At 44.1% G+C, this 12,064-nt stretch overlaps 1 protein-coding gene across 1 annotated transcript; it reads left to right on the forward strand.

Annotated features, from left to right (window-relative positions):
• Positions 1–574: 574 nt before the first annotated feature.
• LOC106583520 (prolargin) lies at positions 575–9,531 on the forward strand. Its single transcript, XM_014167798.2, has 7 exons — positions 575–723; positions 6,215–6,650; positions 7,076–7,261; positions 7,456–7,613; positions 7,812–8,008; positions 8,222–8,300; positions 8,589–9,531. Exons 2-7 carry the CDS (start codon positions 6,219–6,221, stop codon positions 8,677–8,679), a joined length of 1,143 nt encoding a protein of 380 aa, XP_014023273.2. The 5' UTR covers positions 575–723; positions 6,215–6,218; the 3' UTR covers positions 8,680–9,531.
• The last annotated feature ends 2,533 nt before the right edge of the window (positions 9,532–12,064 follow it).

The raw sequence follows: 12,064 nt of genomic DNA on the forward strand, positions 1-12,064 counted from the left end.
CTCTACTATTATTCTGACATTTAACATTCTTAAAGTGGTGATCCTAACTGACCTAAGACAGGGAATGTTTACTAGGATTAAATGTAGGAATTGTGAAAAACTGAGTTAAAATGTATTTGGCTAAGGTGTCTGTAAACTTCCGACTTCAACTGTAAATTAAAAACGACTTAACAAACACACACATGCACACACACAGAGCATGGTGAGAAAACATCCTCCAACAGTGTAGATTTTAACACTTTATTTTGGATAGTCTACAAACTATCTAGTAACCCTAGCTCTAACCCTAACCTTAACCTTTAACCTAACTCTTATTCTAAACCTAACCTTGCTTATCAACAGATAATTTGTGGATAGTATGACCATCTGTAGAGCCACTACAGATGGAATATCCTGACTATCCAAGTAGTAAAGTGTGACTGAGATTAATTGTTGATCTCTGCTGTGGAGGGCCAGAGAGAGGGAGGGAGGGGAGGGGAGGGGAGGGGAGGGGAGGGGAGGGGAGGGGAGGGGAGGGGAGGGGAGGGGAGGAGAGTGGGAAACACTATGACTTTCAGAGGGAAAAATAGCCAGGGAACCAACCCAATAGGAGGCTTGTCCACTGAGAAGGAGAGAGGGAGGGAGAGGAAGAGAGGGGTAAGGGTAAGAGAAGGGTAAGAGAGATAGAGAGCAGAGAGACAGAAAACTCTCAACTTGATTAAAGAGGGCAGGTACAATTGGCAGGTAAGACAATATTTGTTGTTTCTTTTCTCCAGGAGGGATGCTATTAGATGTGACACGCTCGATAACAGCATGTAAACAGAGCAAGACCAGGAGAGAGTGTGTGTGTCTTACAGTGTGTGAGGTGTATGTGGGACGAGGAGTGTGTGTTTGTGTGTGCGTGTCTGGGCAGAGAGGCGGACGTGAACAGAGCCTGACAGTGTGTGTTTCTATAGAGATGCTGAATGAGAGTGGTACTGTCCTCTCCTCTCAAAGAGAGAGCTTGCACTAGAGCGTTTGTTGCTTCTGCTAAAGTTCTCTCACAAAGCAGATTCTAGAACGCTGCTGCTCTGCGACATTCAGACAAATAGCGACACACCTCTCCATTTAGTTCAGCTAAACATGCTGCTTTCTTGTTGCAAGTTGATAGAAGGGTAGTACTGTGTGGCAAAAAGACTGAACTGAAAGTAAAGTTATGTTTCACAGTCAGACTTAGGAAAACATTGCTTTGCTGTGTTTGGCTATATCACGCTACTTTCTACAGCTCTAAGCTTTAAATCAGATAGGGCTTGACAACTGTCCAGGTGTCTGTCTGTCTGCTAGGATTGGTAGGTCACAATTATATACAGATTTTTGTTGATCAATGTCTTTGAAAAGAGAGGAGAAGCTTTCTGAAATTTCCAGAAACATCTCAGGAATGTTCATTCCTTCATAATGGTCTGTGGTCTGGACTGGTTCTGTTGAATTGGATGTCTGTTTTTACACAGCAATAAAACTGTCAATTGAATTCATTATTGACAAAATTTTGGCTGCATGGGAAACATTGTTAAAACGGATCATTGTTGATCATACAACATTATCTGTTGTCTAACACTTGCTATAAAATATCTATATCATTCTGCCAAAACAAAGTTTCTTATTTGACATTTGGCGATATTTCCTTTTGAATGTGGGTCACCCAGGAGTTTAGACATCCAGGCTATATATCTGCCTGCCATCTCAACCAGGCTTAATAGTGCAGACAGTCCAATGATTTTCCTTGCATGTCTGCAGACCCTCCTCTGTCTGTCTCAGTATTTTCCAAATGGTATTTCAGAGCCAAGCGTTCTTGGGCTGGAGCTATAGCCTGTAAGGTAAACCAGTAAGGTTGACGTGTTACCAGTCACATTTCTGCCTAGACTTTATAGCGCCCCTTAATAGAGTTGCCAACCCTCTTCTCCAGTGGAGCAGAAAAGATATTCCGGGAGATTTAATCGACAATGGAAAAGTGAATAAAGTTGAAGGATTCTTATCATCGTTCCAGGATGAACTTGGAGCAAGTGGGCAACGCTTACTCAGATGTGCTGAACCCTGAGTATTAGAGTGCTATTTATCTATACGGGTGTTATCTATCTATATACTTTATATATATATACAGTACCAGTCAAAAGTTTGGACACACCTACTCATTCAAGGATTTTTCTTCATTTTTACTATTTTCTACATTGTAGAATAATAGTGAAGACATCAAAACTATGAAATAGCACATGGAATCAAGTAACCAAAAAAGTGATTCTTCAAAGTAGCTACCCTTTGCCTTGATCACAGCTTTGCACACCCTTGGTATTCTCTCAACCAGCTTCAGGAGGTAGTCACCTGGGATGCTTTTCCAACAGTCTTGAAGGAGTTCCCACATACACTCAATTTGGTTGAGGTCGGGTGATTGTAGAGGTCGGGTGATTGTGGAGGCCAAGCCATCTGATGCAGCACTCCATCACTCTACTTCTTGGTCAAATAGCACTTACAAAGCCTGGAGGTGTGTCGGGTCAATGTCCTCTTGAAAAACAAATGATAGTCCTACTAAGCGCAAACCAGATTGGATGGCGTATTGCGGCAGGGTGCTTCACATTGGGAACCACACATGTGGAGGTCATCTATTCACCTACTCTGCATCTCACAAAGACACGGCGGTTGGAAGCAAAAATCTCAAATTTGGACTCAACAGACCAAAGACAGATTTCCACCGGTCTAATGTCCATTGTCCGTGTTTCTTTGCCCAAGCAAGTCTCTTCTTCTTATTGCTGTCCTTTAGTAGTGGTTTCTTTGCAGCAGTTCTACCATGAAGACCTGATTCACGCAGTCTCCTCTGAACAGTTGATGTTGAGATGTGTCTGTTACTTGAACTCTGAAGCATTTATTTGGGCTGCAATCTGAGGTGCAGTTAATACCGATTTCTAAGTCTGGTAACTCAAATGAACTTATCCTTATATATATATATATCTTGATGACTAACAACCCTAAGTCACAGACACATAGCTGTGACAGTAGTATAGATGTGCAGAACTCTGTCATCTCTCCCTTGTTGTCTACCAACAGCCCTAGTTCTCTGTCCTGAAGTCGTAACATCTGATTATAGCTGTTGGAGTTCTGGACTACTGAGAGAGGAAAAGTGAAATCACACTCTGGGCTGAGTGGCATTGCCAGGAACATGATTCGTTTGGGAGGAAGGGAAGTTCAGAACTGTTTATCCTGGACTGGACAAACTCTGGCTAGGAGAATAGTTTTGCAATGACTCTCAGCTATTTATCAGACTCGACAGAAGGCTTTCTCACAACAAACAAAGCACAGAAAAACACAGTCAATCCCACACTGTTGTAAGATGCTGATCCATAACACCTTGTATTTTTGTGAGTAGTCACTTGTTGTATCTTGGGAACTCTGTCAATTACTAACTAATGACCAACAGCTGGTTTGATGTGGTCTCCTGTATGCTAGGTTGTAAGATTGCCAGAGAGTGAGAGAGACCAAGAGAAAAGAGAGGCAGACAGAGAGAGAGATGGAGAAAGAGACTACTTAGGGTCCCCTGCTGGGCTGGGCGTCTCAGAACTCCAGCCACTCTGTTCCCCCTCGTTAGGATCCCCTCACACTAGACCAAGAGCTCTATTCAATTCGCATCTCAGAAGTTCAGCTTTACAGTGTGATTGAAAGGCAATGTTCCCGCTTTACCGTAAACTGCATTCACAGTAAATGCTGCACGTGTCGGCTCAATCTGAAATGACCTTAACATTTCTAGCACGGGAATCTGTAATGCTGCAGCGATCCAGATTGAATAGAGCCCCAAAACACACAATGGAGACTTTATCGTTCAGCTCCCTCTTAAAACTAACCCTTCACTTCTTTCTTTCTTTCTCTCTCTCTTATTTTTAACAGCTGTAAAGGAAAAGCTAGTGCTTCACCCAGTCATTAATGAGAACCATGTTTGTGTGCTTTGCCTGCACAGGTCACTGCTCTCAACTCAGCCTTTATATAAGCAGATTACCAAAACCCTGCAAAAGGCTAGAGGAAAACATTTACTGTAGTGGCTGCTAGCAAGTAATCCACTTTTAACTGTGATCACTTTTAAGGTTTAACAACGCAATCATAACTCCCATTTAAACTGCATCATAAACGATTTAGAAACAAAGTCATACTAAATAAAGGGGCATATATAAAAGGTGCTTATATCTGGTTCTTTACCAAATATCACATTTCCCATAACCCTTTTGCCACAATCTCTTTTTCCTCCCTCCCACTCTCTGTCTCGGTCTCTCTGTCTCTCTGTCTTTCTGTCTCTCTCTCTCTGTCTCTGGGTCTCTGTCTCTGGGTCTCTGCCTCTCTGTCTCTCTGTCTCTGTCTCTCTGTCTCTGGGTCTCTGTCTCTCTGTCTCTATCTCTCTGTCTCTGGGTCTCTGTCTCTCTGTCTCTCTGTCTCTGTCTCTGGGTCTCTGTCTCTGGGTCTCTGTCTCTGTCGCTTTGTCTCTGTCTCTAGGTCTCTGGGTCTCTGTCTCTCTGTCTTTCTGTCTCTATCTCTCTGTCCCTCTGTCTCTGTCTCTGGGTCTCTGTCTCTCTGTCTCTATCTCTGGGTCTCTGTCTCTATCTCTTGGTCGCTCTGTCTCTATCTCTCTGTCTCTCTGTCTCTGTTGCTTTGTCTCTATCTCTCTGTCGCTCAATCTCTGTCACTCGGTCTCTGTCTCTGTCTCTCTGTCTCTGGGTCTCTGTCTCTCTATCTCTGTCTCTATCTCTGGGTCTCTGTCTCTCTTTCTCTATCTCTCGGTCGCCTTGTCTCTATCTCTCTGTCTGTCACTCTATCTTTGTCGCTCTGTCTCTATCTCTCTGTCTCTGTTGCTTTGTCTCTATCTCTCTGTCGCTTTGTCTCTGTCTCTGTCGCTCGGTCTCTGTCTCTGGGTCTCTGTCTCTCTGTCACTGTGTCTCTGTCTCTGGGTCTCTGTCTCTGTCTCTCTGTCTCTGGGTCTCTGGGTCTCTGTCCTCTCTGTCTCTCTGTCTCTGGGTCTCTGTCTCTCTGGCCCTGTGTCTCTGGGTCTCTGTCTCTGTCTCTCTGTCTCTGGGTCTCTGGGTCTCTGTCCTCTCTGTCTCTCTGTTGCTCGGTTTCTGTCTCTCTGTCAATTCAATTCATTTCAAAGTGGCTTTATTGCCCTTGGGAAACATGTGTTTACATTGCCAAAACAACAATGACAAAAACCAACAAAGGGAATTAAACAACACAAAGACAAAAGCAATCAGACATTAACAGTAAACATTACTACACAAGCAAAAAGTTTCAAGAGAGTAGCATGGGAGGGGGCGTGGGGGGGATTGTCACACATTTCGCTGCTGGGATTGATTTGTGTTCGAATTCTTTGTGGGTTTGTGTAATTTGAGGGAAATATGTGTATCATATCATTTGACAGGAGGTTAGAAAGTGCAGCTCGGTTTTCCACTAACTTTATGGACAGCGGTCACATATCTTGTCTTCTCTTGAGAGCCAGGTCTCACTGAGTCTGTACATAGTGAAGGCTTTTCTTAGTTTTGGGTCACTCACAGTGGTCAGGTATTCTGTCACTGTGTACTCTCTGTTTAGGGCAAGGTAGCATTCCAATTTGCTCAATTTTTTGGGTTGATTCTTTCCAATGTGTCAAGTAGTTCTCTTTTAGTTTTTTCATACTTTGGTTGGGGCTAATTTTATGTCTGTTAACAGAGCGACATAACCAGCTGGCTGAGGGGACTCTTCTCTAGGTTCATCTCTCTGTAGGTTAGGGCTTTGTGATGTAAGGTTTGGCAATCGATTTCCTTCAGGTGGTTGTGGAATTTAACAGTTATTTTCTAGATTTGGATAATTAACGGGTATAGTCCTAATTCTGATCTGCATGCATTATATGGGTTATGCATTGAGGATATTTTTGAAGAATTCTGCATGCGGAGTCTCAATTGGGTGTTTTTCCCATTTTGTGAATTCTTGGTTGGTGAGTGGACCCCAGGGCTCACCACCATAGAAGGCAATGGGTTCTATAACTGAGTGGAGTATTTTAAGCCAGATCCTAATTGGGATGTCAAATTGTATGTTTCTTTTGATGGCATAGAAGGCCCTTCTTGCCTTGTCTCTGTCTGTCTGTCTGTATTTGTCTCTCTCTCTTGCTCTCTCTCCATCTCTCTGACTCTCTCTCAATTCAATACAATCTCTCTCTCTCTCTCTTTCCTCCACCCCTTCTCTCTCCATCCAGGACAATGAAGGCAGGTGTGGGACTCTACTCTGCCCTGGTGCTCTGTCTCCTGATGGGGGCAGTGTTCTCCCAGAGACCGAGACCTAAAAAACCTCCTAAGCCTCCTAAGGCCACCAAGCGGCCTTCTTTCAAGCCTAGCCTGCACCCTGATGAACTGGAACCCCAGGAGCCCACAGACTTCCCCCCTCCCATCCTTGGCCCCCCCTCCATATTCCCTGACTGTCCCCGCGAGTGTTTCTGCCCCCCCTCCTTCCCCAACGCCCTCTATTGTGAGAACCGGAACCTCCGTACGGTCCCTGTGATCCCGTCGAGAGTCCACTACCTTTACCTGCAGAACAACTACATCTCTGTGGTAACAGCGGAACCCTTCAACAACGCCACAGAGCTGCGATGGGTTAACATGGCCAACAATCGCATAAAAAAAGTAGAAAAGCAGGTGGGAGCTTTTTTCTATTTATTTATTTAGTTAATTTATTTAGTCATGCATTTGCTTATTTTCATTATTCCATCTTTCTTTTTTCTTTCGCTATTTGTCTCTGTCTCTCTTTCTCCCTCTCTCCCTCTCACTCTCTCTCTCTTTCTCTGTCTCCCTCTCTCCCTCTCCCTCTCTCTCTCTCTCTCTGTCTCTCTCTCTCTCTCTCTGTCTCTCTCTCTCTCTCTCTGTCTCTCTGTCTCCCTCTCTCTCTGTCTCTCTATCTCTCCGTCCGTCCGTCCGTCCGTCCGTCTCTCTCTCTCTCTCTCTCTCTCTCTCTCTCTCTCTCTCTCTCTCTCTGTCTCTCTCTCACTGTCTGTCTCTATGTATCTCTGTCTCTGTCTACGTCGCTATCTCTCGTTCTGTCTCTCTGTCTCTCTGTGTCCCAGGTGTTTGAGAAGGTACCTGGTCTGTTGTTTCTCTACATGGAGAGGAACCAGCTGAAGGAGGTTCCTGATGACCTGCCAGCTGGGTTGGAGCAGCTCATTCTCAGCCACAACCAGATCTCCAAGATCCCCTCTGGAGCCTTTGGCAAGATGGAGCACCTCGCTCTGCTCGACCTGCACCACAACAAGGTACATACACACACACAAATGCACAAACATACACACGCATGTATGCATGCACACACACACACATACAAACGCATGCACACAGGCATGTATGCACACGGACTCGCACAAACACATGCTTGCACGCGTACACAAATGCACTCACTCTCACGCTCACTCAATGATAATTCTCCCTGTGTATTCTCTGTTGTGTTTAGTTGAGTGACAGTGACGTGGGGAAGAACACTTTTAAAGACATGAAGAACCTGGTTCAGCTGAACTTGGCCCACAACATCCTGAAGAAGATGCCAGCTAACATCCCCAACGGCATCACACAACTATTCCTGGACAGGAACAACATCGAGGACATCCCTAAGTAAGCACACATGCATGCACACACAATGCAGGTACGCACACGTACGCACACACACATTATCTATTGACCGAAACATTGGTGTGAGATCCAGTAAAGCACACAAGAATGACAGTGTGCTGAACTCTCTATCCTCTAAGCACTTGGAAAATACTGCATCATCCCACTATTTACAGTAACCCACTTGTCTTCCCAATCCAGAGACTACTTCCAAGGCTTCTCCAACCTGGCGTTTGTGAGGCTCAACTTCAACCAGCTAAGTGATAAGGGAGTACCTAAGGCTGTGTTCAACGTTTCCACCCTGCTAGACCTTCACCTGGCCCACAACCAGCTCACCTCCGTCCCCCTGTTCAACCCCCAGCTGGAGCAACTGCACCTCAACCACAACAGCATTGAGAGTGAGTAGCCTAACATAAGGCCATAATAGGTCTGTAACATGACCACGACACAACCACATCACAACTTTAACAGCATTGAGAATGAGTAACATGCAATGGAGATGCAACCATTAGTAACATAACCACGACAGCATTGATTAACTTATATGTGTGTGTGTGTGTGTGTGTGTGTGTGTGTGTGTGTGTGTGTGTGTGTGTGTGTTCATGTGTCAGGTATTAACGGGACCCAGCTTTGTCCATTTAGTCTGTCCTCTGAAAGTCTGACTGATGAGGCTCTGATGCCCAGACTCAGGTAATATAAATATTCACGACACAATAGGTACGATAGATGGATTGATTTATTGATTTGTGTCTTTGATTGATTGATTGATAGTTTGTTTGATTGATTGATAGTTTGTTTGATTGATTGATAGTTTGTTTGATTGATTGATAGTTTGTTTGATTGATTGATTGTTTGATTGATAGTTTGTTTGATTGATTGATTGATTGATAGTTTGTTTGATTGATTGATTGATTGATTGATAGTTTGTTTGATTGATTGATAGTTTGTTTGTTTGATTGATTGATTGATACCCAACAGGTACCTACGTCTGGATGGGAACCACTTGAGCCCTCCTGTCCCTCTGGATGTCATAATGTGTTTCAGACACCTTAAGTCTATTGTCATCTAGAGTCAGGCCTGGAGTTAGTACACACACACACACACACACACACACACACACACACACACACACACACACACACACACACACACACACACACACACACACACACACACACACACACACACACACACACACACACACATGCAGCAAACGGCAAAAAACACACACTGATGCACGCAAGGCCACACACAGACACACAAACATAGGCAGTCACACGCAAACGCACAACATCACACGCACACACACACACACACAACCACACACCACACAACACACACATAACCACACACATACACATTAGTATTTTAGATGGGTGAAATGGTGCCAGATAACCTGAGTAAAATGCTAACTGTATGGCTTTGACAACATCAGGAATATTTCACAGCTGAAAGATTTTAAAGGGTTCAAATAAATATTTATAAAACTAGGTCTTTGGTGCATGGATGTATATGCAGTTCCAGTAAGATAGGAGTTGTTTTGTCTGTAAGTTGTGTTTCTAATATTAAGGCAGTATAAGTACCATAGAATAATGGAACAAGTGGCAGATGAAAAATAAAGGTAGATTGACTGACATGCTACAAATATAGTGTAGTTACAATTAGGGTATGATTACTCTTTGCATATTATGAATGTACTGTAACACTACATCTGGGGTAGGAACGAAGCATAATAATGGTTTACAAGGGCCAATACACAGGTAAGGCATTTGGTGAATGAAAAACAGGTTAAAAACGTGACTACCATGTAGTTTAAAAGGTCCTTGGTGTATTTGTGTTTTGGAGGTACTTTCGATAAAAGTAATTGTATCCCTTTGTTTTGTATGAAGCAGTTCTATACAAATAAAATAAATAAAATGTGCTCTTGGGCTGATCATGTATCCTTTCCTAGCCACATCCTTCCTATCCTTCTGAGTGTGTTCACTGTCCTCCTCTGAAAGCACAGCCTCCACTACCTCCTCATGACCATGAACCTATTATCACTGTCATCCCTGTTCCTGGCAACCCATTCTTGCTATATCGTCTGGAAAACCCAGAATATGACTGCTGCTGTTATAGGGAGCCAGCGAGAGAGCCAGGGAGAGAGCCAGCGAGAGAGCCAGGGAGAGAGCCAGCGAGAGAGCCAGCGAGAGAGCCAGCGAGAGAGCCAGCGAGAGAGCCAGCGAGAGAGCCAGGGAGAGAGCCAGGGAGAGAGGCAGTGAGAGAGGCAGCGAGAGAGCCAGGGAGAGAGGCAGGGAGAGAGCATATTGTGCTGCATGTTAGAGACAGACAATTTGCCCATGTGAAGTGAATTATTATCTCCTTATCCACCTGTCTGTCTGTCGAACCATACTGTATGTACAGAATATATAAACAGACACACACATGTATGTGCATACACACAGGAGAATGAGTCAGTTTGTTGTCTTTTAGAAAGAGATGTTTTGGAAGGGTTTTCTGGGTGAGGAACGACCAATTGGTGAGTGTCCCTGTGGGTGCTGCTTTTTGTTACTCATCCATGGGCTTATCAACACTACAGATAACAATTATATCATTAATATAACATTCATTTCTGAAAAACAATGGCAACACTAGGAATTCTGTCTTGGAATTTGAAAGGCCTAAATTGTCCTATCCAATGTTACAACTGTATTGATATACTGTAGCAACGCTCCAAGAAACACACCTGCTCCATAAGGACTTTGGCATCCCGTAATCCGAGCCATCAAGTTATACATTTTACATTTGTTCACAGACTATGTATCACAAAGGAAACATTTTACAATGAAATTGGACCCATCTCCAAGCTGTTCAGTGTCCCCTAAATGATGTGGTAGTGCCTTGCAGTTAAATGCTTCTGGGACAAAGTAAAAAAATATTTTTTAGAAGTGCATGAACTTAATATATTCAAACGCGTTCTTAAATGGAAGAAGTTTGGAGCCACCAAGGCTGTTCCTAGAGCTGGCTGCCCGGCCAAACTGATCAATCGGGAAGAAGGGCCTTGATCAGGGAGGTGACCAAGAACCCGATGGTCACTCTGACAGAGCTCCAGAGATTCTCTATGGAGATGGGAGAACCTTCCAGAAGGACGATCCTCTCTGCACCACTCCACAAATCAGGCCTTTATGGTAGAGGAGCCAGACGGAAGCCACTCCTCAGTAAAAGGCACATGACTGCCCACTTGGAGTTTGCCAAACGGGACCTAAAATTGTCTCAGTTATTGAGAAACAAGATACTCTGGTATGATGATACCAAGATTGAACTCTTTGGCCTGAATGCCAAGTGTCACGTCTGGAGGAAACCTGGCACCATCCCTATGGTGAAGCATGGTGGTGGCAGCATCATGCTTCTGAATGTTTTTCAGCGGCAGGGACTGGGAGACTAGTCAGGATCGAGGGAAAGATGAACGGAGCAAAGTACCTCAGGCTGGGGCGAAGGTTCACCTTCCAACAGGACAACGACCCTAAGCAAGCCAAGACAACGCAGGAGTGGCTTCGGGACAAGTCTCTGAATGTCCTACAGTGGCCCAGACAGATCCCGGACTTGAACCCAATTTAACATCTCTAGAGAGACCTGAAAATAGCTGTGCAATGATGCTCCCCATCCAACCTGACAGAGTTTGGGAGAATCAGCAGAGAAGAATGGGAGAAACTCCCCAAATACAGGTGTGCCAAGCTTTTAGCGTCATACCCAAGAAGACTTGAGGCTGTAATCGCTGCCAAAGGTGCTCCAACAAAGTGCTGAGTAAAGGGTCTGAATACATATGTAAATGTGATATTTCCATTGTTTTTTGTTTATAAATTAGCAAACATTTCTAAAAAACGTTTTTGCTTTCTCTGTCAATGGTGTGCGTGCAGGGAGCGGAGTCAGGTGCAGCAGAGCAGAGAGTTGTGAACAGGCGCACACTTTATTTAGGCAGGCGAAACCAACAGACGGACGCCACTGCATCAAAACCTCCATCCAATATGCCACAGTGCAAAAACGCGCAAACAGTCACAATAATAAAGTACAAACAAATAAACATACCTCGTGATATAAAACACAGAATAAACGCACACCAGAAATAGCGCGTCAAAAATGACACAACACGAAACAATCACACACAAAGACATGAGGGGAACAGAGGAATAAATACATGTAGTGTGATTGGGGAATGAAAACCAGGTGTGCAGGGAACAAGACAAAACGAATGGATAAATGAAAAATGGAGCAGCGATGGCTAGAAAGCTGGTGACGTCGACTGCCGAACGCCACCTGAACAAGGAGAGGAGCCGACTTCGGCGGAAGTTGTGACATTCTCATTATGGGGTATTGTGTTTAGGTAGAATTTTTTGTATTTAATAGATTTTAGAATAAGTCTAACCTAAAAAAATGTGGAAAAAGTCAAGAGGTGTAACGGGTGTCGTAAGGATTAG

This window comes from Salmo salar, chromosome ssa22 (genome assembly GCF_905237065.1).
Source record: "Salmo salar chromosome ssa22, Ssal_v3.1, whole genome shotgun sequence".
Lineage (NCBI taxonomy): Eukaryota > Metazoa > Chordata > Actinopteri > Salmoniformes > Salmonidae > Salmo > Salmo salar.

Excerpts from the sequence above, each read along its gene's own strand:
- LOC106583520 (XM_014167798.2), top strand. The coding sequence starts at position 6,219 with ATGAAGGCAGGTGTGGGACTCTACTCTGCCCTGGTGCTCTGTCTCCTG. Across the intron at positions 6,651-7,075 it reads TAAAAAAAGTAGAAAAGCAG|GTGTTTGAGAAGGTACCTGG; the intron begins GTGGGAGCTTTT and ends TCTGTGTCCCAG. Across the intron at positions 7,262-7,455 it reads TCGACCTGCACCACAACAAG|TTGAGTGACAGTGACGTGGG; the intron begins GTACATACACAC and ends TGTTGTGTTTAG.